The sequence below is a fragment of the Colossoma macropomum genome, unplaced genomic scaffold, assembly GCF_904425465.1.
Source record: "Colossoma macropomum unplaced genomic scaffold, Colossoma_macropomum, whole genome shotgun sequence".
In the NCBI taxonomy this organism is placed as follows: domain Eukaryota; kingdom Metazoa; phylum Chordata; class Actinopteri; order Characiformes; family Serrasalmidae; genus Colossoma; species Colossoma macropomum.
Genome location: NW_023495259.1, coordinates 184,941 through 211,025, shown reverse-complemented (window position 1 = coordinate 211,025; position 26,085 = coordinate 184,941). Strand labels below are relative to the sequence as shown.

Sequence of the window (26,085 nt, the reverse complement as noted above, 5' to 3'; positions counted from 1 at the left end):
AGTGCCTTGTTCTTGGCACAACGGTACGCCCTCTGCTGAGCTACTTTAGAAATAGCTCTTCTACAGATATGCTCTACGTGTCCAAAAGTTTGTGGACACCTGCTCATGCATTTCTTCCAAAATCAGGGGTGTTGATAGGGAGTTTGTCCCGCTTTGCTAAAGTATCAGCCACTATTCTACTGAGAAGGCTTTACACTAGATGTTGGAACACTGCTATTGCATTCAGTCACAAGAGCATTAGTGAGGTCAGGTACTGATGTTGGATGATTAGTTCTGGATAACAACTGCCACTCTGGCTCATCCCAAAGGTGTTGGATGCACCTCCATCACACCAAAGGATGCCGCTCCACTGCTCCACTGCTCAGTACTGGGTGGCTTATGACTGGGTGATTTAGTACTGAGGACCTTGGGCTTGTATGGCTGCTCCAGAGCATCCCATTCTATTGGCAGTGCTTTTTCACAGAGATTACACAAGCTGTGTTTGCACAACTGAACATCTGTGTCAGCTGTTAAAGGGACACGTCAGCCAAAATGAAAAATGTAACCATCGCTGCATCTGCTGTAAACATTTCTGCTTGCATCCTACAGCAGTGCCACTGTAGTCTCTGGAGCCCCCTTCTGTTGGAGGTGGGAGGAGCATTTAGCAAACTACAAACACTTTGGATAGATTTTTAGGGTGGTAGGCTGTTTGAATTATTATTATTTATTTTTATTGGTGAGGTGACTAATACTGAAGAAAGCCAAATGGCTTATGTTACTGCTAGGAAGCCTCTACGTTAGTGGCTATTCTAGGAGTCAGGATTTCTTTATCATGGTATGGGGGATTCCCAATGGTTGTGTGATGTAGTTGTTATGCATGTTGGGTAGTGAGAGTAGTAACATTTGATAGACAAACACACCGAAAGGATTCAAAATCATGAATTCCATCAAACTGATGAGGCTGAGGAATGCAGTTTTGGGAGCTTCCGAGTGGCGCAGCAGTCTAAGCATTGGCCTCATCATTGCAAGTTGTGTTCAACTCTACATCCATGTTATGTTGGCTCAAAAAGATGGCTGATGGGCTTCCTGAGGAAGGCCTTCACCCTTACAGTGTTGGTAGTCTCGTGTGATTGGGGGAGACAAAGATAGCAGGTTTGGCTAACAGAAAGATGCTATTTTTGGGTCGGAATGCCTCTTTAAAATTGAGTGTCATGATTTGTGTTTGTGACTAAGCACATGAGATTATCAGTAGGTATATTGTTGCTGTCAGAATCTCCACTTTTATTATTTTTTCTTTTTGACATATTTAGAAAATATCAGCTTACCTTTATAAACCAAAATGTCTTGGTGAATGAAGCAATAGAGATGGTCCAGAATTATGTGGAGTAAAAATAACTTTGCCTTAACTTGCCTTAGAAGTTATATATATATATATATTTCCTTTCTCCTGTAAAGTTACTGTTGAGATACAAGGATTTGTTCAGACAGCGACGATATACAAGTGAAAGTCTTCTGTTTTCCACATAAAGAATAATAACCATCAGGGCAACATGCGCACACACCATCGCCTGCAGCACTGTGTAATAGACACCTTTGAACTGCGTGTGTGTTGCTGTCGTAAGTCTGGGAATCCACCGTGCTCCTACAATCCACTTTTATCATCCAGGCTAATTTCTGCCTGTAATCAGATTACTGCCTGCGAGCTGCCTTAGCACCTCTCTCTCTCTCTCTCTCTCTCTCTCTCACACTCTCTCTCACACTCTCTCCCTCTTCCCCTCTCTCTCTCTCTCTCTCTCTCTCTCTCTCTCTCTCTCTCTCTCTCTCTCTCTCTCTCTCTCTCTCACACTCTCTCCCTCTCCCTCTCCCTCTCTCTCCCTCCCCTCCTCTGTATGTGTGATTGGTCTAACCCTGGACGGCTCTGCGTGGGACTGCATTTCCATCGCGTTGAGTTCAGTGTTCATAGCTGTCTGTCTCTCTCTCTCTCTCTCTCTCTCTCTCTCTCTCTCTCTCTCTCGCTCTGTCGCTTGGTTTCTGTCTCCTTTTGTCTGGACTCCTCCTTTTTAAGAGCTGGACACTTCATCTTTCATTTTTCCTTTATTTTTTATACTTTTTTTTACTGAAACATGTTGAAGAACCAGTGGATTACTAACTATCTCAGCCATGTCACACAGTGTGGCCAAGGTAAGAGCTAGCCCCCTTCACCCAGCGACTGTTACCAGGCAGCCGGATTGATTGACAGCTTGGTTGCAGGATTGTTGTGGTGCCAGGGTCAGGATGTTTACCGGGGGCGATGGAGTGATTGATTGGCCCGTTGCTGGACTGTGACAGGGCAGACTCAATGTGCATGTGTTTGGTCACTTTTTAGGCTACTGCTGATACAACGTGAAAAATCCAGTTGGTTTTACTTCCACCTGCAGTTTCTAAACATAGCTGAACTTGTGTGAAGACGGCACCAGAATTGAGGATTAGTCACAGTTTGTATGCGTCTGCTTAAAATGGACAGAATGTGCATCATCTTGTGTAAAAGGAATTGGAGCATGTTAAGTCAGACAGGAAATGATCAATAATGATGTCGGTCAGGATGTGTTCATACATTTGACTGTATCTGTTGGCTCTTGTTCTGTAGTTATTCTCAATTTTTCATGCCACATTTGAACTCCCGATGTTTCCGGCCTTCTCAACGACTGCCGTAGTTATTTTCACAGCTTGGCTCATGTATGTTGACACCATGTAAACATGACGTCAGAGATCATGGGAAGCAATGGCTGTTATAACAGTATCCTCTCCCCAACACAACCCACTGTGCTCCTATGTTGCTTATGAGGTGTCTTGCTCTGGCTCTCCACTTTCTCCTCAGAGAAGCTTCAGAAGGAGGGTGGCACTTTTAGAGAGAGATCTATTTTTCACCTTGTCTGTCCCTCCCTGTATTTTTAGAAAATCCCTCGTTCCTCCCCTCGTCGGGCCGTGGGTTTGTGGCACTCAGCATCCTTAAGCTTCTCACTGGCACTTGCACAGAACACAGACTCATCTGCACTGCATCAGCTTGTTCAGCTGGGATCTTATCCACACTTTGCATTTACACTCTTCACCTCTGTAGCCCTTCATTGGAGTATAAATGTTGTCTGTACAGGGTGAATGTGTGGTCCTGTGGAGTGTTCCTCTAGAGCATGGTGTTGGGGACCCCCTACACAGCTCTCTCACACCTGATTCAACTAATCAGCTGATTAAAAAGCCCTTCCTGGATGTGTTAAAACAGGAAAGGCACTAAAACGCTCAGGGCAGGGAGCCTCCAAGGACAGGACTGAGAGCCACTGCTTTCATGTTTCAAGTAGGCCTGTCATAATTATTATACAGTCAAATGATGGCAGGTATTTTACTCAGTTCTTAGCTTTCATGACCATATTTACATTGCAGCACACAGAATGTGAATTGAGTGTTTCATCATTTGGGTTGAGACTAATAAATATACATAAAAGAAAACAGAAAATGCATTTATTCACACTTGTCATGGGTCTTATAAAAACAAAGGTTCTAACTTCCGACACCTTTAGAGGGCGGTGGTGAGTGTTTATTTGAGCTTGAGTTGTTTTTGTTGTATGTTGGGAGCTACTAAGTATCGACAGCAAAGAAGCAAGATGGCTAATCTGCTAATTTGGCCAAGAGAGACTTGTATTTTAGTAGTTGCATAGAAAGAACAAGAAAGGTAATTAAGCAAATACGAGGAGGAGTGTGTTATCACGAAATAACATCACGGCTGTGATTTGGTCGCAGGCACGAGCCAAAGGCGAGGTGTTATATGCCATAACACATGACCTCGAGTGTTCTATTGCTTTTATCTAACAGTTAAATAAATAAAGTGAGAAATTAATAAATTGGGCCGTGAAATGTGGTATTTAATGTTTTAATGTCAGCAATTCCTTCCGCCAAAGTATAGTTCCTTAACAAGCAGCTCGTTGCTACGTCAGAGTAACGAGCTCCGCTCACTCGCTGCACAGCCGGCAGTTCGTTCAGCTCCTTACACTAAACTCCCAAACTGTCATCACCGCTGAGCAGCTTTTCTGTTTTTTATTGCGGCAGTTTTATGGCTCAGTCCGATTTGGTCAGACTCTGAAGATCAGACTACACGTTTGGTGAATGGTATTCGGTTCATGTCTGGCTAATTCTAGATTGTTTAGCTGTTCTTCTGTCACAGCTGCCGACTGAAAAGCTGCACAGTGGTGATGACAGTTTGGGAATTTAGTCTAGTCTCATCTTGAGAGACTGACCAAATCGGCTGTCGGTGAAATGTGATCTTCAAAGTATCTGTTTTCTGTTTGTACGCAAAGTCTCAGCAGAGTGATAGTGTTTGTGAAAAACCTGTGATGTTATGGTGAAATAACAGCACGGTTAGAACGCTTCTCAACCAATCAGCTTTGGTGGCCAGAACTAACTGTTGTATAATTAGATCGTAAATGATGGATATATTTAGATCTATCAGTCATTAATTAAATTTCATGATTGTGACAGGCATAGTGTCATTTAATGAATTTGGTCAAACTTTTTTGATGGTCTCTTATTAGCTTATCTACAAATGCTCAGTTTGTTCTAAAACTTGGTTGATTATTAATAGTGTTTACAATGATGACCTGGGTTAGTGTTAGGTTTAGTAGGCCTGAAGACAAGGGACATGGATATTAAGTTGAATGCAAGTTAAAATCAAGATAAACATCAATGATGGGGCTGTACCAGCTTGACATAAAATGCGATGTTTGCAAAATAAAGAGAAAATAAGTACTTTTTGCTGTTTACATCAGAAATGCAAGCAGAAGGCTGAGAAACAGTATTACCTCCACAGCTTTTTCTATAAAGGCTACAAAAACACCCACATTTACTGAACTGCTTAAACCCATATCCTTCTGGGTTGCAGGGGGATGCTGGAACCTATCCCAGTAGTCAATGGGTGGAAGGCATTCACACTTAAGGGGCAATTTAGCATGTCCAGTTGGCCTGACTGCATGTCTTTGGACTGTGGAAGGAAACCCACACAGACACAGGGAGAACATGCCAACTCCACACAGAAAGGACCCTGGTGCCCAGCTGGAAATCGAACCCAGGCCCGTCTTGTTGTGAGGCGACAGCACCACCCACTTTATATTTTACATAGGCACACAAGAATGAATAAAGTTATTAAATATGTTGTGACTGTAGGCATTACTGCCTCACACACTTAAACACAGTACTGGTTGTGAGAACAGTCCTAATGTTTGATGCATTTTTACAGGCTTGTAGTTCAGGATGGAGTTTTTGAGCTGTGCATGGTACATGTATGTGTTTTGTAATTGGCCGTTTAGCCTAATGGTTAAGTTACTTGTGTCCCATGTGGGAGAGCAGACTTCAATCCGAGCACACAGTAGTGTTCTTAGGCTTACTACTGTTTGTGCTAGCAATGATATGGCATAATCAACGATCAACAATACCTCCAGAGATTAGATCAGGTCAGTAGTGGAATATCAGGGTCTGTGATCACTTATAAATGCTGCATTTCACAGTTGGCATTAACAACATGGGAAGTTGTGTAGTGACCATAGCTACCCAGGCTGCTGCTTAGAGGTTTAGTTTGTAAAGAGGCTCCATGTCCAATAAAAGGTTTAAAAGACAGTAACTCAAGATGTTTTCTATTCTGGGAAAGTTCTTTATGACTGTTAGAAATGGTTGGAATGCAGTGAATGCTGTGAGCTGGAATGTTATAATTCTCTTTTGCACGTTTAGTTCGACCGCTTTCCAATCCATGCTATGTTTTTTATGAAGTTTACTTTATTTCAGCAGGGGAGAAGATCACTTTTCATTTTTATAACCCCCTGAGAAATTATTCTGTAATGACTTTATTAAAAACATGTCATTTTAATCATTTGATTTGAGTATGGCAGCCTACATTTCCCCCTCACTCAGCTGTCTTTATAAGGCAACTTCTGAGGGGAAATATTTGCTAAGACATTGCAGGCAGCCTTATAAAGGCATTGAATGCTGCTCTGGAGTGTGAAGAATGAGGATTGCCCATCCAAATATCGTCTTTGAATTTTGTTTGGTTTGTCTCTCTTCGCAGGGCGGGGAGGTGAGCCGCCTGTTAAATTCTGCAACCCTGCGCTGCTACAGAAAGGAGCTCTGAGGTCTGTTTCTTTTATTCCGCTTAAGTTTTACTCATTTTTTTTCAGTCCCATCATCTCTCTCCTCTCTCTCACACACAAACTCTCATGTAATCACTCCCTGAGGTCCATTTGTGCATTGTCATGCTGCTACAAGGGACAAGTTAGGTATGTGAAGTAGAGATGACACCTGTAGTCACAGTGTCAGCTCTATTATGAATGCTGTGGCCTGTGCGGCAGGCATGTTGACAGTCTTTAAACTTTTCACCTCGGTGTGAAGGCCAGCATGTCACAACTTATTGGCCAAACAGGAGGTTAAATGCGGAATCAGCTCTCAATACCAGCGAAGTCACACTGTCAGTGGCCAAATTTTTCTGAAGTGCCAGAAATTTAGCAGTGGCCTCTAAAGGCCAGTGGTCATGGACTGGATAATCACTTGCTTAGTGATGTCTTATTGTGGTTACCTTATAAATTTCACAATTGAGAATCAGTAGCGTGGCTGTAACTGCCCTCTTCAGCATCTCATTGGACTTTAAACTCCGCAGAATGGCTTTAAACATAAGCATTGTGGCCTATACTCCATTCTGGTGGGATGCTGTAGGATTCCAAAGCCAGCAAGCCACATGACCGTTAATTTAGTGCAAAGGTACATTTAAATTTTGAGTTCCATCTGTGTCACATATAACTAGGGGTCCTTAACTACACAGTTGGTAGTGTTGGGATTGGTAGGTTACTTCTCTCCCCCATTGCTGTGATGTGCAGAACTCGGGACCCCCACTCATTTATTTAATTTTCATTCAAATTGGCCATTATTTACAAGATATTAATTTTAGGAACAAGATAAGCCGCTTGCATTATGAAGGGGATAATAAGTGGAAAAACAGGAGTTTCCAAAACTGGAGATGATAAAAAGATACAGAAAAAATGAGACTCATAACCACCTTCAAGACCTGGTAGACCACCAAACATGTCCCCATCAGATAAACAGCACTTAAAGCTTTCATCTTTGAGAGTGAGGAGAAAATCCAGCTGCATCAGATGTGAAAAAATCCACAGGTGTTTCTGTCCATGCTTCTACTGTGAGAAGACAGCTCAGTGCTGTGGGTCTGAAAGGATGAGTACACTCTTAAAAAGGTGGTTCTTCAAGGGTGCTTTAGTAAAGGAAATGGTTCTTTTTGTTCTTCAGATTGATAAGGAATGTTGTACATGGATCTATATGGAACATTGGAACAAAATGGTTCTATATAGCCAAAAAAAGTGTTCTATCATTATGTCAAGCTTGTACCAATAGAAGAACCCTTTTCAAAAATGTTGTATATAAAACCATAAAGACATTCTCCATCAACCTGAAGAACCTTTTCACCATGCGAAGAACCATTTAAGCATGAAATTGTTCTATATAAAACTCAGGGTTCTAAATAGAGCCATTCCCTTTACTAAAGAACCCTTGACTGTCCATCCCAGAGTCCAGACCAAAGTATCTGAATGTGTTTGGGACTTCTTGGATCATAAAAAGCAGAAATTGCAGCCAACTTCTAAGACTGAACTTTGGAAGTGTGGAAAAAATATCCCTGCAGACTCCTTTGCAAAACTGAAAGTCTCCTGAGATGAATGGAAGCTGTAATAAAGGCTGAAAAGGCATTTTGTTATTTTTAGTTGTTGATGTTTCTGTGTAACTTTCTGGTAAATGTTTTCTGCTTCTTTTCCTGATTCTGAAAAATAAACAACTTGTATTTAATCGCCATTAAATAAATGAAGGGTGAAGAGTGGTCTCTGACTTGAATGGTAGTTAGTATACTTTCATGTGAAGTTTATGTAGGGCAGTGAACTTTACAAGGTTGTAAGTTGTGAGATGTGGCAGGCATCAGTGGAGAACACGGGTTTAACCTCTGAAGGTATGACTGATCTCGGTTGACCATGTTTTCAACAAACCTGGGTGGTATTTGGAACAAATAAAGCTTCATCAGGCGAGTGTTTAAGCTATTGTGCTGTTATCTGGCCCAACTCCATACATGGACATGTGGGTTTTCTAATGTCTTCTTCGGATTTGTAAAATGCATGTTATAAGATGAACTCAGCAAAAGTGGGATTCTTTTGGTAAATGCTCTGGGGTCCAAAGTGATATAGTCATGTCTTTTGTGTCTGTTAGTTGTCACAAGCTTCCTAAATGTAAGCGTGTTAAAACTGTATTGAATATAATTTTCATTTAGATCTCCTAGACATAGCAAGGGTGGACTTTGGCATGTTCCATACCCTGGCGAGAACTGCAGTTGAGGCTTCCATATATTTCTTCTTCCGTATTTGATTGGCTCCTTTCACGCAACGTGCAAGTTTTCTTGACACTCTTCTAATCGTATTTATAACTGTTAATCTGTATATGTTAACTGTTAAACTGTTAATAATATACTGTTAAATCATTAAAATGATCATTTATGTGTTTGAATGGTCAGCCTGTTACAACGGGTCTAATAGAGTTTTTAACTAATGTTAACGTAAAATTTATTTAATTGTTTCATGTACCTGCATTGCAAAAACTGGTATCTTGTCACATAAATTTATCTTAAATATAGTCAATAGATCTAATAATTCTCATTAAGATTGTTGTAAAGAAGGTAAATAATATAATTACTAGACATTTTTTACTTGTTTAAAGTAATTTTATTAAGTAAAATTTTCTCAATATATTGGTGGATACTTTTGCTTGTTTTAATAAATTTGCTTGAAACCAGCAAAATTCTGTCAGTATAGTGAGAATTTTACTTGATGATAAAGTCCCGTAAAACAAGCAAAAATGTCTAAAAATGTGCACAAAATGGAAATATTAGATATATTGACCAGATTTAAGAATTTCACTTGCCAAATACCATTTTTGCAGTGTACAACATTCTTCGTAGTGTAGCATTTTAAACTGGAGACATGATGTTATGTCATAAGCTTGGATGATAAACCATGTCATTATCCAAATTCAGTTATGAAGAGCCACATGTGAGCATTACAGAGCTTTACCCTATAGCTTAAAACATTTCTGATTGTTATATAATTACCATTTGAACTGGCTTCTAATATACTACTTTAATTTATAATGATAGCTATATTCTGCATAGACAGCATGTAACACTGTTAACGTCCAGTGGATCTCTGCACTTGTTTGAAAACCAAAATATGGCCAAACTGGCACATTGGCACCCTTCCCCTGGGCAATCTCATCCATTTTACCACCCATGTAGCGGAGTTTCTTTTTTGATTTGTATATTCTCAAGCATTTTTTGCCGGATTTAAGATCTACATCATAGTCTTTCCAAGTGGTGTTCAGATTTTGTGTGTAGTTGATTAGTTGATGTTCTGTCTGTATAGCCTACAGTTAGGTGTAATCTTTTCTATTGCATTGTATTGCAACATAGATTAGAATGATTGTACAAAGGCAATAGTTAAATAAAGACAAAGCAATAAAAATATTGCATATGACATGGCTAATGTCAACGTGGTTGTGAATGTCTCAGATATGCACCCACTGATTAGAGCTTGCTCCTTAAAAGATTATTTGCGAGAAGTTGCCTTATGTTTCATTAGCAGCCAAGTTGGGGAGCAATAGGAGTGCCCTGTTTAGACTGGGCGAGCATGGTGCCATGGTAAGGGGGAACTCAAGTGAAGATGTATTAATAGTTTAGCTACTAATCTATTTCTGTGTCAGACCAAGAGTACGTTCAGAGTCCTCGACACCCTCCACTAATTCATCTTAAAATGTCACACAGGAGCACGGGACCAACACAGGACTCCAAAAACATCCTCCTTCTATTACTCTTAAGCTAGTCTTAGGCAATACTATGACCTGGAAATTGAGGGTGCTCTTAATCACTCGGTGGTCTTGAGTTTGCCGTATCAATGTACTGAAATGTAGCAAATGGTTGCTCCACAAATTTCATATGCAGTAGTTAGAATTCAAAAGCCAGAGACCACCCTGTTTAAACATTTTAACAGAAAATACACAAGCTTGAACAACAACGGCATATAATATCCAGTCAAACAGTGTTTAGTGGGCCACCCTTTACCTTTTATTACAGCTTCCATTCCTTTCAGGACACTTGCTTTCAGTTTTTCAAAGAAATCTACAGGGATGTTATTTCCACACCTCAAGTTCAGTATTAGAAGTTGGTTGGATTTTCTGCATCTCATCATCCAAGTGATCCCAAACATGTTCAAAGATTATTCGTTCTCCACTTTGCAGCTTTTCTAAAGACTTTGAAGACAAGAACACACTGGTTAGGAGTGTCACAGATATCGATGCCAACCTTCTTGCTGTGTTGCCCAAAGGTGAGCAGTGTTAAGCATTCTGCTCGTCTTTAATCAAAGATGTTTATAGGGAATTTGAAGGTCCTCACTAAGCTTTTTTTTCATAGTTTCAGAGCTAAGGAAACATTTTGAAACGGCAATCAAAACTGAACCAAAAATGAATAGGTGAGTCATCCTCACGGTCTCTCTTGCTGTTTGTGTGTAAATAATGAACTACTGAAAAACTTTTGAAATGTACTTACTGACATTTCCAGCTTGTACCAATTGAAAGACCTAAAATAAGACCATTTTCTCTTACAGGAAAGAGAGGATTGCACGAAGGCTGGAGGGTATAGAGACTGATGTTCCATCAGCACTGGTTTCAAACATGCAACATACACCTGGACTGGTGACCAATCGGTTGCTAGAGGAGGACACTCCACGCTATACACGTGCTTCAGACTCCAGTGAACCAGGCATTGTGGGTAAGATAAATGGGCTGCCATACTGTTTTTGTTTTTTGTTTTTTTTTGTTTTTTTTTGTGTAGATATCATAACTCACTGGGATACTACTTAAATATATATTTCTGTGTTGGTCAAGCTTTACAGAATGCTACCAAAAATCTTGTTCAGTGAGAAATTTTACCGTACAGCTAATTTTTTGTCAAAAAACAGGGTTCCTACAGACTCTTAAAGTCTTATGTCTTAAAATAGATTTATCATGAAATAGCTTTAAAAAATCTTTTATTTTTTTACAATCCAAAAATGTTGGGACGCTGTGTAAAATGTAAATAAAAACAAAATACAATGATGTGCAAATCATTTAAACCTTATATTTAATTGAAAATAGTACAAAGACAACATATCAAATGTTGAAACTGAGAAATGTTGTGTTTTGAAAAAAATATGCCCATTTTTAATTTGATGCCAACACGTTTCAAAAAAGACTGTTGCAACAAAAGGCTTATTTCAGCAAGACAATGTAAAGCCACATTCTGCATGTATTACAACAGCATGGCTCCATATTAAGAGTGTGGGTGCTAAACTGGCTTGCCTGCAGTCCAGACCTGTCACTACTGAAAACATTTTCGTGCATTATGAAATGAAAAATATGACACATGAGCCCACAAACTGTTAAGTAGCTGAAATCCTGTATCAAACAAGAACGGGAAAACATTTCACTTTCAAAACTACAGCAGTGTCTCGTCAGTTCCCAAACGCTTACAGAGTGTTGTTAAAAGAAGAGGTGATGAAACACAGTGGTAAACATGCCCCCGTCCCAGCTTTTTTGGAATGTGTTGTCGGCATCAAATTCAAAACAGGCATCTATTTTTCAAAAAACAATCATTTCTCAGTTTCAACATTTGATATTTTGTCTTTGTACTATTTTCAATTAAATATAAGGTTTAAATGATTTTGCACATCATTGCATCCTATTTTTATTTACATTCTGTCCCAAATTTTTTGGAAATGGGGTTGTACTATTAGAGGTATTAAATGTAGGCATAATTAATCTAGCATTGACTAAAATGCCAGTCCAGTTCTATTTTTTTTTGTTGTTGTTGTTTTTTGTTTTGTTTTGTTTTGTTTTGAAAACAAAACAAAGTTACCCTAACCCTACCATCTCACCCAATGAGAGAACAAACATATTTTTGTTATATAATATAATTTTATAACTCCTTAAATTGTATTTTTGAGGTATTTTAGTAGCAGTTTTTATTTTAATGTTATACAATATTATTATTTTTTTAAACTTACCTTTTTTATTAAATATTTGTATATTGCTGTGTTTTTTTGGCCTTTGTCTTGCCACAAACATTGTCTTGGGGGGACCGAAGTGCAAACACTTTGGGGTCACTTATTTGTGTCCTGTCCATATGTTTATTTTGCTGCTCTTGTTTTGTCACAGTAAGGCGCTACAGTCGTGATGAGCTGGAGGCTCCAGAGAGGCAGTCTAGGCCGCGTACGCGGCCCGATCACCAGCCTCCTGCTCATCCAGATCCGGCCCCCAATCCTGGAGGACCCGACCCGGCAAGCCTCAGCTCCAAAGCCGAACGGATCGCACGCTACAAAGCCGAACGCCGGAGGCAGTTATCAGAACGATACGGGATCCTTCTTGACCAGGAGGCAGATACGGATTACACACCACGATACACGCGAGCACGGAGAGAGTCCGACCTGTCAGAAAAACAGGCTCTGTCTGACAGGGGGCGGGGCGAGAAACAGGAGGCGTGGCGAGAGGAGGAGGGCCACGAACGAAGTACCAGCAGGTCAAAATACAGCAGTTCTGGGATGGGACGGGTTTCTATGCCAACTGATTCCACCCCTGCCCCTGACACCACCCATTCTAGGCCCAAGGAGCAACTGACCACTGTCCAAGCCCAAGAGAAAGACCGCCGGAGCTTGGATTCAGAGCGAGAGAGAGAGAGGGCAATGAACCTGGAGAACTACAGGCGAACACCAGACAGGGGCCCTAAACCAAGCCCACAGGAAGCTCCGGTCACTGTAGAGATGACGCCTGCCCAGCCAGCCAGGGGTGTTGCTGTGGTGGCAATGGCCAGCTCCCCACGGACAGCACGACGTGCCTCACTGCCCTCCACGCGGTACGGCATCTCGCCCGGAGACCTGTTTATCGAGCAACAGGCACAGAATATTCTTAGCCGCCAGGGGTGAGTCTGCGCTTCCCTGTTCTCCTAACTATTCTTAATTCATTATGATGAAGTTGTAGAAGGTAAATTCTCTAAGCTGGCAAGCAAGCGCTAAAATCAGAAGGCAACAGGATAACATGTTTGTGAATAATTTGGTCGTTATTAACTCAAGTGCACAACACCAGTTTTACCACTTAAAGCAGCACTCTGGTCATCTTGAAACTTTTGACACGTTGGTGAGAGTTAATATGGTCAAGGGCCTGTATATCCTCAGTGAATAAATGCTCCGCAAGTGGAGACTACTGTATATTTACCACTGTTGACAACTATGTTAAAACAGGCACTCTGTGTATTACCATAAAGTCCCCATATAGAGCAGCAGCTAAGCATTGGCAGTTGAGTTAGTGGTAAAATTTAAGGTTAGCTTTGTGAGTTTCTGAGTGTCAAGATCCACCGTGCTCAGAGCGGAGTAGCAGATCTCGTACCAGAACCTGCTGATGTTTCGGAGTCTCATGTCTGTCTCAACCTCTTAGCCTCTTTTGTCTCTTCACACCTTTTAGCTTGAACCCAAAACAATAGCCTGCCAATAGCTGGACTTCGCCCACACACTGAAGCTAACAGAGCTATTATTATGGCTGTTGCAGTTATGGCAGATGAATTCTATTTAAAGTGCTTCAGATTTTTATTCCATAAATTTTCTGCATAGTTACCCTCACTCTACAGGCCCCCTAGTGGTCATTCTGCTTGCAGAATGGAAATCAGCTTGGATAATTTTATTCAACATAATGACAAAGTATTTTTCCCCAGTCACTTTATTATCAGATTAACTAGGAAGCTCTCTGTGTGTGAAATGTTCTGACTCTGCTGAGCAGCTAGTGACCAATGAGGGGTGAGATCCTCCTGCTGTGAAAACTCTTCACACCTCTCCATAAAGATGGCTGTACATAGATAAAACAGCAAAACTGCAGTATTCTTCACATAAAGTGGGGGAAAAAAAAAACATTTTAACACAAACACTTTTAAAATATTGATCTGCTTGCTCACTCGCAAAGATGAAAATCCCATTCGCTTCTGGTTCTGTAAATCACATTTCCATTGAAAATATATTCCATCAGCGTTATTGAAGAACAAGAGTCCCTCACAGTTTCACCGAGGGGCTTCCAAAACAGGTGGATATTGCATTTTATAGCTACTGTGAAAAAAGGGTTAAATCACTTAAATGTACAATGGTAGAGTGTTTTAAAGTGAAGTGCTCAGTTCTGCTGAAACTTGCAAGGTCAGAGTTGTACACAGCTACGATGATGGGAACCAGGTGTCCAAAGTACTTAATACCTCTGAAAACTACCTCACAGTTGCTATGAAATAAAATGGTTGAGTATGCTGCCTGATGCCCAGGACATTGTTTTTCGATAGTTTTGAAAAGGTTTTGGCCTTAAACATTCATAGTGAAGAGGTGCATGGAGGGGATTTTAAGGCGAAACATTCCACGAAGAAAACTTTTTTTGCGATTTAATACTACTTTACCATATGGTCATTTTTGATGGCAAATAAAATGGCTATTTTTGTCTTGAAGGCATCCCGACTCCTGGTTCCTCTCACCACTATTGTACAGAAATGAGTCAGTAAGTTTCTCTGCACTGCACTACTTCACATTAAACTCTCCAAATTACTGTTAACAATTGAAATGTGCAGAAATAAAAAAATTGAAAACCCAGTGGAATTCCTTTTTAAACCTAAATGATTACCAACAATGATTTCTTCCCCTTTCCAATGTGTGTATTCTAAGCAGCTGATGGAGACCTTGCCTTTTGCTGGGTAAGGCTGAAACATGCCCTTGTGCGTCTGCTAAATGCTGAAGAGTGGTATTTTTGAAGTCAGGAATGTGTGAAACCAGTCAGTAGAGTAATGCAGTGGAAGGAGCAGAGCTGTAATCAGTGCATCAGCAAGACTTCCACTTTACCTCACTGTGACAAGCTTTTATTTATTTATTTTTTTCCCCTAGATGTTGCTATGCAACATACTTTAGGGAAAAAAGCTATACACATGATACTTCCCCATACTGTGCATGCAGTGCATATAGTATTACAACTTGAAACATGCTGTATTGCATTGAAATATGCTATATTACTGTATTTATTACCTGAACAAACGAAGGTTGAGGTGAATTGTAAATACCCCTGTTAATGTGTTTAGTCTGCTTTTGAATCTTTTCAGAATGAAAATAGTGGTTACACAATATTGCGTACCTCCGAGGTCCACAGTGATGGCCTAGAATGTCACAGTGACGGCAGATTGAGGGTCTCTACTGTCCTTCCCAAATCCCAGAAGTTAGCTGATTCTGATATATATATATATATATATATATATATATATATGTATATATATATATATATGTATGTATATATATATATATATATGTATGTATGTATATGTGTGTGTGTGTGTGTATATATATATATGTGTGTGTGTGTATATATATATATATATATATGTGTGTATATATAAATAACATGAATAGTCATCGTCAGGAGTTTGATCACTGGTGATGTCACAGCCATCAGTGTCTGAGAGAACATAATTGGCCTTGCAAAGGATGAGCATAGAGAACATAGAGATGGCCCTCCCTCTACCCCATATAGCCCTTCATCCAAGGAGGGCATCTGTTTGCTAGCGTAACAGAATTAGCAGTTAACATTTTCCTCCAAGTATTAAGCTGTCCAATGACATTGCATTAGCAACAGTTCAAAAAGATGCGTTGGCGCTTCATGTGTCAAGAGGTAGCTTGTGATGGCTTTTATCTGTTTGGTGGCATTGTGTGATGGGGGAGATCTAGCTAGTGGGTGGAATTGGACATGGCTAAATTGGGGAGAAAACTGAGCAAAAATTACCCCATAAAAATTGTGTTAGTGGGGCTGCAGTGGGAGATGGTGTGCAGGAGGTAACAGAGGAGGATGTGAAAACTTGCGGAATTTTGAAGCCAGTTTTCTAAGTGATATGCTTATTAATTGAAATTTGCCTATATATATATATATATATATATATATATATATATATATATGTATGTGTGTGTGTATATATATATATACATATATACACACTAGGGAAGAAAGGAAGATTATGCAAAAGACCAAGCAATAAATTATTAATCAAAAGAGCAGGTATCATTAGCTCTTAACTTTTGTCTTAGTAATGAATGATTGTCCTGTGTGATGCTCTATCCTTTCAATAGAGAGCTGCTTGCTGTTTGGTTTTGTATTGTGGTTTTGTTCAGTCGCTTTAAAACATATAGTGTATGATTGGTTGAAACAATGGCAAAAGGAGCAGTTATAACGTTCTTTATTTGCCTGACTTGTAGCAAAGACATTATAAGAGGAGGTCTGTAAGGACTTTGAAATGCCCTCTTCAGCCCCCATGGCACTGGCCCTTGTACTTGGGGGCAACTAAGTGGCTTACCATGTTAGCGGAAAGTCACCGGATTTGGAAAGTGTATTTTATTATACTTTATTTGGAGGGTTGTAGGCATTTTTAATATATTTTAAATAGTCTTTATGATGTTTAAAGTTTGTGTGCATGTAATACAGATGCAGAGGGAGAGGTCAGTTCCTCGTTTGTGACCACACGTGTACAATAATTTGCCAAGAGTATAAATCATCGACTAACAGCTCTATGGTTCATCTTGGTGTATAAAGTGTCTTAAAATTGGCTGCATTCTCTGAATGCTGCCTTGTGATATAACATCCACCAAAACATGTAAGCAATGTGAGGAAGAGCTAACTTAAATATGACAGCAGTGACTGAGACACATCCTAGCATCATGGTCAAATCCTTTTTAAGAGTTCTAGCCTTACTCTGAAACTTTGAAATGATAATGGCACAGTGCTACAGTTACTTATACATTTCTAAGCTGCACTGTTTTGGCTGATGTTCTTTAGCTTGGGGTCTCGCTCTCAAAGTGAGTGGTCTCTCCTGAAAGACTTGGATGGCGACACAAACTCTGTTATCAGCTGGCCTTCCAGGTACCTGAGTGCTGGGTGTGCGACCCCACGTAAACCATGGAACCTGCTAACTTTGACTTGCTAACTTCATTTGTCCCCATCGTACTATATATATTGTGTACATTCAGAGATGTACAAACATGCACATCATAGATAGTCTTCCTTCCTAACATAGCTTCCTTACTTAATGTGATCTGTTTGAGTCTTACATCCTGACTGACAAACATAAATACCAGGAAGTACAACTAATGTTCAGCATCACCCCCCACCTCACCCACCCCCCCAATTGATTTGTTCATTCAAACCTTTTACAGTGGGTCCAGTTTCACTAAAGACATAGCTGACAATATGAACATAAGTTGCACCGAGGATATTAAAAGCGTCACTGTCTAGTGCTTCTTCAATCTAAGATTTCGGAAATATTTGTTTAAAGTTATGTGGTCCGTCCAGCATACAACTGGCAAAAATCTAACTTCGGAGCTTTTGGGATGAAGGGTCTCAGGTGTTCACTGTTCATGCGTTTTGACCATCTGAGGGTATTAAGGATTTTTATTTGTGAATGGTTGTGAATATTCATAGTTTGAAATATTGGCACTTTTGCAAAAGAATAAAGGCTATTATTCATTCAGTTGCTTAGACAGTGCAGCTGTATATTGGACCCAATTTTATTCCTGCACTCCAGCACTTTAGATTTGAAATGAAACGGTGATACTGAGGTGAAAGTGCAGAATGCCTTCCTCCATTACAGGAGACCCTAATTATTTGAAAGAAAATTAACATTTTCATAACATTTTGTCGTTTGGTAATTGCGAATCCTTTTAATGTCATCAAATGCGACTAACAGACATAACGATGGTGCGTCTTGATTCAAGGTAAAGTGGCATCCACTGAGTTTTTAAGCATTCAGTTCGATCAGAACGGTTAAATAGTTAAGATACTTCTATATGCTTCTGGATTTATCCTGCAGTTACTTCAGTAAAGGCAAGTGATTAAATATTTATTTATTTTAGCAAAGTGAAACCTGGATTTTCTTTTGCTTGTTCTTACCATTTAGCTTTTGTTAGCTTTCATGTTTGATAACACCTCTGAGGTCACACTAGTGTACTCTTCTTTTTATGGTAGTCTTTGACACACGGTCTACTAAGTAGCACCAAAAGTAGATATAATTCCTAAATAGCTAAACAGTCTTTGACACACCCACACACCAGTCTTTGATACAAAAAATAGCCAACTCAATACAGGTATAAATATATCAAAATAAAATCTTTTTATTTATTATTGGAGCACAGAGTTATGGCGAAAGTTGTCGTTGTCCTGTTACTAGCAGACTGCACTGTATACTATACATGGTTAACTGTCCATATGGTTTTATGGCTTTACAAACTTTGATGTATAGATGTACGCTAATATTTCTCTTTTATCCCCTGACAAAGAATACGAGTGAGAGAAAGACGTGCAAGGGAGGACAGCTTAGGACGAGCATCTGATTCAGGATCAGATGCGTCCTCGGTCAGACGTCACCCAACAGTTACTCCTCTGTATTTGGCCCCTCACTCTGAGCCAACAAACCAGTTGCGTACACGGAGTGCAGAACCCCCAGTCCAACAGCAGAATCTTAATGCTGAACCACTGCATCACCATCGAGCACAGAGTACTGAACGCCCACGATACCATCACACTCAGAGTACAGAATCAGCTGGCTATAAACACACACCTTCAGGTGAACATCAGAAGTACCAACACACACCAGAAGCAGAACCTCATGGGGTGCTTCCTAGCATCCTAGTGGGTCACCAGACAGATTACAGGCAAGCACAGCAATCTTCACCAAGGTGCACAGACATCAAACAATCTTCTCAAACATATGCACCTCCTCAGCAGTCTTATTCTGGATACTTTCAGCAACCATTGCCAAGCACTGGCCCACATTCTGAACCAAGATACAGAGACTCCCATCAATCAATGCATATTGGTAGTGTCACTCACCAACCTGCACAACATCTACCACCCAAATATGAGCATGCCTTGCATGCCTTTCCATCATATGGACAGACAAAACAGCTTGTACCTGGGTACGCTCATGGTCAGCCATCACCTTATGGTCCCACAGGAGGACTGCCTCCTACCTATAATCAAGCTCCCCACTCTGGTCAGGCCCACCCTCCAAGCCAACGTCCTGCTCCTTTGAATGAGGATACTGTTCACTCTTCACCTGGACCTCCTAAAATGCTTGAATCTCATGAGACTTCAGACCTCCAAGGCCATCCATCTATGACTCGGTTGGTACCTGGTAGGGAAGGTGTAGAAAGCAGGAGAAGTGCTAGTGCAGATCATATTCAGCCTGTCCACAGAGAGGGTCGAGCAGCTTCTAGGGCTGATCCACACTCTAAAGAACTGCTGAAGAGCAGAAAAGCTGTGCTGCCTTCTGAAATCCGCCGCAGGGAAAAGAGTGTAGATGATACCATGCAGAGATGCGCCGAAGAAGCTTTGGAGAGTCGGAGAAGTAGGAGGATCAGCCAGTTAGAAGAGGCTAAAGGAAGAGGTGGAGGGCGGATTAGGCAGGGTGCAGATGAAGGTGAAGGGAGAGACAGAAGAAGGATCAGCAACTTGGAGGCAAGGGAAGGGCTTGAAGAAAGGAGAGTAAGACATTTAGGAGATGAAGGTAAAGGAGAAAAGAGGATCAGCCAGTTTCAGGACAGAGTAGGTAAAGATGAGGGGAGAATCAGCCAGTCACAAGAAACAGAGGGACCAGAGGGCAGGAAAAGCATGATTGGGCAAATTTTTGAGCATGGTCACAGGAGGATGGACCAGTTAGATAAGAGACAGGAGAGGGAAGTTGGTAACATAAACATGTTAGATGAAGCTCAGCAATGTGCTGAAGGACGATTTGATGGGAAGGCAGGCCGGTTAGAAGGAAAATTTCTTTGGGATGATAAGAATATTGGGCAAACAGGAGATGCAGAGATGGAAGTTGAAAACACGGATGTACTGCAAGGCCAAGATAACAAAAGCATGAATCAGTTAGAGGTAAAACATGGACAGATTGGACAGAGAATCACACAAGTCAGTGACAGAGATGAGAAAGAAGAAAAGAATGTAAAAGAGTTGGATAAAATGGAAAGTGATGGTCAAAAGGTTATCCAAAAAGAAATGTCTGAGGTATATGGTAGACGAAGGAGGATCAGCCAGTCAGAGAATGATGAGGGGCAAGTCAGACGCAGAAGGATAAGCCAGTCGGAAGAAGATTGGAAAGGACGTAGGGTACATAGAATCAGCCAGTCGGATAAGTGGGATGGCAGAGATCAAACTGGTCAATCAGGTGGACAAGGGGAGGGAGGTGACGGAGACAGTCATCTGCATCAGAACCTGCCAGAAGCCATGGACACCACACCCCCACAGCAGCAAGCCAATGAGCCTTCAAATCAGAGGGTGCCAGAAGTGAGTGGGTACTTACAGAGAGGCTCTTCCCTCCCTCAAGCACGCCATAGGGGAAGCAGGGATGGTGGCGACCTCAAGCCAAAAATCCGGACTCGTTCCATGTCAGACATTGGAGTGACTCAGCGGTCTGCAGTATTCCGCAGCCTAGAGCGTGCTGCAAGTCGAGAATCTTTGCCGATAGGAATAGGAATCCATGCCAAAGAGACAGGAGCCACTAATGGTGAAGTGGGCACCTTGGATACAAGAGTTTCTGTGGCAAAGCTTAGACATTCCTACCTGGAGAATGCCTCTGGACGCAGGCCTGAACTGTACGCAGACATGTCACTTGTAATAAGACGGATACTCGTTAGAAGTATTCTTCCAGTGTGGAGAATGCAGCTCATGATGATAATTTGAATGCTTTGGTATTAACATTGCCAGAGGCAGTAACTAAAGGTGCACTAGTTAACGTTTTCTTAGGATTTAAAAGACGTACATAAATCTTTTGGCACCTTGAAATGGATTATCAATTGACCTTTGACTCTATAGCTTCTGTTTCTGTTTCTTGTGCCATGATACAGTGGGAGATTTTGAAAAAATCCAAGGCAACTCTTAATTAGTGCACCTTTTAGTATTCAGGATTAACTTAAATCTTGCCTTGCTTTTCCTAGGGTCAATATTACAGAGACATTCTAACTCACACTAGGGGGCAGTGACACTTCCCCAGGGCGGTGGGCAGTCCTATCCACAGCGATTGGGGAGCAGTTAGGGGTTAGGTGCCTTGCTCAAGGGCACTTCAGTCACGTACTGTCGGCTCAGGGGATCAAACTGGCGACCTTCCGGTCACAAGGCTAGTTCCCTAACCTCCAGCCCATGACTGCCTACGACTACGACAACTTAGATTAGGATCTCATTTTGTAAAAATTATTCTTTAAGAACATATTTTCCTGATCCTGCTATCTTATCCTATCTCCAGAGAGGAAAATGAGTATTACAGAAGCATCCTAGTCTGCTACAGTTTCCTAAATAGTGTAATTTCAGGGTAACTCCAATTGTGCCCTAATGTCCTTATGTCCACTGGGACAGCATAAGTTCACAGGCTTTAACTGGCATAATGATAAGGTGCCACCACAATTTTCTAACCTAAACCAAACTTTCTAAAGCTTTCAGTTCATTGCAGTTTTTTTCATTTTTAAAATGATAGCTGTCTATCTATAGCTTACATTCTTGCTTGCTTCCTATGGTTGGTTGGTAACAGACATACAAATGATTATCAACCACAAATGAGTAGTTTAGAATTTCCTTGGTTGAGATAGGATGTTACAAAGTCAGAGAATTCTTAAATTAAGTTTTACTTGTGAAATGTGAATTTGTAAAAATTCTTAGCTTGAGTTGATCTTAACTTGGGACTAAAGAGAGGATGTTTCTGTATATGGCCCCTGGTCTCTTACTTGCTTTCTGCCTTGATTCATTGTGCTGTATGAGATATTAATGTAATGGGATAATATATTTTTAAATATGTGTAAAGACTTGCTTACCTAAAAATCCCTAATATGTGATCACTAACACTAATCAGTGAGTAGAATTACTAAGATAAATCTTTTTTGAATATGGTCACCTTTATTGAATGTTCATATGATTGTGTAGCAGTCAGTTTGACATTTTCGTTCCTGAAAAACTGCATGTTTGTGAAATTAAAAAATAAAATCTTAACTGGGTGGTTGTTGAATACATTGCATGGATCTGTGCTTCTCCAGTTGCTTGCTGTGTGATTTAATGAATTTTGGAGGAAACATTTGTCTCTCTTAAGTACTGAATAGTTGTTGCTGAAAATGTAAGCATTCATTTTTGTTCTAAATTTTTCTCATGTTTCTACTTTTTGTCTATTAATTTTACCCTCTGTGGCAAAGGGAGTCCAAGGTAGACCCAACTGTTATGGAGGCTGATCCAGCAGGGGGTGTTGACCGAGAGAAAGGACCACGCCGGCCTAGACGATACATCACCCCTAGTGATGACCGCAAGGCTTCTGAAAGGTTTAGGACTCAGCCAGTCACATCAGCTGAAAGACTAGAATCAGATAGGTATGCTGAGAAATGGAAGACTTTCACTTAGTCTTTCACCTAGACTTTCTTTGGACCTTTTTGGGGTTCATTTTCTTTCAGTATGTTCCTACAGGTATTTTCTGCAATGTAGTAAAGTAGTCTGTGACAGTGCAACTGAATTGCTGCTTGAACTGACATTAGTCTTTCTTTTTTTCTGTCAGTGATAGTACAATTATTACATTTTATTTAACTTTGGTTGCTCCTTTTTAGATCTCGACTTAGTCCTACAGAGCTACAGAAGGCAGAAGGTAAGCCTCTATAGCTTTCTGTTAGTCTGTTTACCACTGCTCAAGCCTGCTGTATCAATGAAACAACAGACTTTCACCGAAGTAGCAGGATTAGTGAATAAATCTGAACATTACTCTTTGTTTCTTGATAGTGGATGAAGAGAAGTTGGACGAGCGAGCAAAGATGAGTGTAGCAGCCAAGAGGTCTCTCTTCAGGGTACTGGAACTCTGGTTCTTTATTCTGTACACACGCTTATAAAAGTGTGGCCTGTCTATAACTCTGCATATGTTTGTGAAACTAAAGTAATGCTATCCTTGTGCTCATCAAAAATCAGAGACGTATTTTACATTTCAGAGCATCCAAGAGCTCTTTGCCGTCTTCCTTTTTTATGTGTGTATATATATATATATATATATATACTTTTCTTATTATATCCCTCAGGAGCTTGAGAAAACTGCAGAAGGTGGTGTTCCCAAACCTCGGTCACGTAATGCAGCAGTGGAGCGGAGACTCAGACGGACACAGGACCGCTCACGGACCCAGCCCGTCACCACAGAAGAAGTGGTCATCGCTGCAACGTAGGTCATTTCCTCTAACGTCGCTTCAGAATCAGTATCTCTATTTCGCCAAGTATGTTACACATACAAAGAATTCGTCATGCACACGTGTGACATATAACATATTAAACAGACCAGACAACACACATACTATTAGCAAGTAACTTCTGGAAATGCTCAATTAGGGATGTGAGTGTTGATCTTTGAAATTCCTGCCTGAAGGTCTTTTGGCAGATCAGCTCTCTTTGAAAGAGTCTGGGCCTTTTTTAAGTTAGTTTTAGCATATAGCATTATGTTCTTGGATTCTAGGCTTCTGTTTAAAGCAAACACACAGTGGTTTAAACATTATTTATTTGTAGACAAACAATCTAGGAGGCTTACAGTTAATTCTGAATCATTCATTTAAAGTATGTATTTTTATGTGAAGTTATGTGTTGGGACAACATGTAACACATGCTGGCAGAATGAGAGATGACACTGGATGGCTATGAGGCTACTTGTTAATATATCGGTAAAGCCATTTGATTTTGTTGGTTTGTTGCATTGCCGTGCTTGTTGTGTCTAGTATGTCTGTATTGTTTTGACTCCTCTGCTGTGACCTCAGTGTTATTGCTGTAGCTTCTCATATTTTACTGCCTTGTGCTTCTCTAAAGTTCTCCTGGTTCCTCATCCCAAATCGTCACTGCTCAAACTACAACCCCCAGAATTCCCAGTCCCACAGTAGTCAGCACAACAATGACTAGCTTCAGGTACCTGTATGTGCGTGTGCATGAGATTTAAGGCTTCAAATGAGCTTTCTGGCTAGCAGGTCTCATGGTGTTCTTGAATTTAACCTGTGTGTAATGCCTGAATGTACATCAGGCGGTGCTTGATACTTTCTTTGCAGCATGGCTTTATCCAACTGATTTACAGTTAAGATGTAAATTGCTGGTCATTGACTTGCTCAGCTGGCAAGCTTTGCTGAACAGATCCCTGAGATCTCCATGACATGGAAATGGTCATTTCTGTTGTTTCAGCAGTCAAGTTTGTGTTCCACAGCACACTCTGCTGGTTGAATGCTGCATTGTCTCAGGTTACAACCCTATTTTTACTCTGCCACAGTCACAGGAAGATTGAACTCTGTTTTACATGTAATAATAGATTTTACTGCATTGTTGAAGTATATCCCACACAGAAGTGTACATGTGGGGTCAAACGTGTTTGTAGGTGGGGCTTGTCCACTTGGTCACTTGGAGAAAACAAAACACATTGTGTTCTTCTTGGGAGCACGAAATGTCAAAGGGGCAGCCACTTAGAGAGAGAGAGGAATGAGAGTCTGTGTATTTGTACTAGAGATAGTTACATAGTATGTTGACTTGAAACTGATTTAAATAATTGAATGTATTTATTATAATAAATAAAATAAGGGAAAATGGAAGTGTTGGGTGCTCTGAGTATTTTTGTGTAATTGCTCTTATTCATTAAACTTGCTTAGAAATTAGTGCAGATTGGAGTTTGCAGAATGACTAATTATGAACTACTTCTAGGCTGACTCATGAAACTTGTACCACATTGAAATGAGTGGATATATGAGCACAATCAATAAAGCAGCTTCAGTGTGTGAAAACAAGCACCTGTGCACCGTTTACCCATTAATATATTATTTGGAAATGGTGCACCCCAATTATTCCTCTATATTTAATTTATATGAAGCACACCCCAACTCATGCAGATTTTACCATAGTGGGCTAAAAAAGGAAATGGTTTCTCATGAACCAGTGGTTGGCCTCATAAGCAGAGTTTGGGGTCACACAGGGAGTGCACTGCTCCCCCTACTGGCCAGAGCTTTGGCAGCTGTCTAGTGTTAATTTTACAGCAATTGAAAAGAATAAAATGTAAACCAAATATTTTTAGTCTCATTTAAGATGGTACAATGATGTGATTCTGTGTTGTGATTATTTTCCTGAAAAAACGAACTGTTTGAGCAGTAATATTGCAGAATGAGAGCTTCTACTGCACTTGGTAAGCTAATTATTGGCTGGTAGTTATTTACTGTATCAGTTGTAAAAAAGCAAAAGCACAGTAGAGTATGTCTTTAAATGGAACATATTTTTTTACACAGTAAAGAAATCACAGTGCATGTTAAAAGTACATCTCTATTCTCTATTCCATTTTGTTTTGGTTAATATTCATATTGATGATAATTTGATGATTTAACTGCAAATCAAGCATTTTTCAGGTTGTTAAAATTACAGGCACTCTGTCATGAGCTTAATCGCACATATATATACCAGCAACGAAACTGATGGTAAAAACTTGCACACTTTTGTAATTGAGAAGTAGGCAAAGTGTTTGAATCTTGCGTGTCATGTCTTCTGTGTTGCGTTATCATTATTAAATATGCAGCACTTCTGATTGGGGTTAATCATGGTTTCTTGAGGGTTTTTTTTAATGTATGCTATTCTTTTCCCGGCCTACAGTTCTTCTTACATTATATTTTCTTTGTTTTACATAATTTCCATGCTTATGCTGGTAAAGGGTATTTGTGTGTTTTCTGAGATTCGGCTACCAAATTGAGCATGTATTATTAATTTCTTAGTTAATATGCTATTAACTACTTTTGTTTACTTTTTTGTTTGTTTTTCTAATTTGTGTGTAGCTACTTTGGAGCATGTGTGGCATCTGTTGTATGTAGAGTGCTAACTCTCTAAGCAAATGTGTTATTCTCATTCTTCTATGTTGGGATGTTTTCTTTATTTATTCATTATTTCTTTTATTTTTAACATGTA

The 26,085-nt window shown here is 40.2% G+C and overlaps 1 protein-coding gene across 1 annotated transcript in view; it reads left to right on the top strand.

Annotated features, from left to right (window-relative positions):
• Window positions 1-1,941: 1,941 nt before the first annotated feature.
• svilb (supervillin b) overlaps window positions 1,942-26,085 on the top strand; it is a 62,417-nt gene continuing 38,273 nt past the window's right edge. The window contains exons 1-12 of the mRNA XM_036561559.1: window positions 1,942-2,160; window positions 6,062-6,125; window positions 10,327-10,412; window positions 10,499-10,556; window positions 10,692-10,855; window positions 12,280-13,039; window positions 18,447-20,759; window positions 22,341-22,511; window positions 22,743-22,780; window positions 22,912-22,976; window positions 23,202-23,338; window positions 23,971-24,066. Coding sequence (XP_036417452.1) covers window positions 2,103-2,160; window positions 6,062-6,125; window positions 10,327-10,412; window positions 10,499-10,556; window positions 10,692-10,855; window positions 12,280-13,039; window positions 18,447-20,759; window positions 22,341-22,511; window positions 22,743-22,780; window positions 22,912-22,976; window positions 23,202-23,338; window positions 23,971-24,066 — 4,010 coding nt within the window. The 5' untranslated portion in view covers window positions 1,942-2,102. The remainder of the gene's footprint in view (window positions 2,161-6,061; window positions 6,126-10,326; window positions 10,413-10,498; window positions 10,557-10,691; window positions 10,856-12,279; window positions 13,040-18,446; window positions 20,760-22,340; window positions 22,512-22,742; window positions 22,781-22,911; window positions 22,977-23,201; window positions 23,339-23,970; window positions 24,067-26,085) is intronic.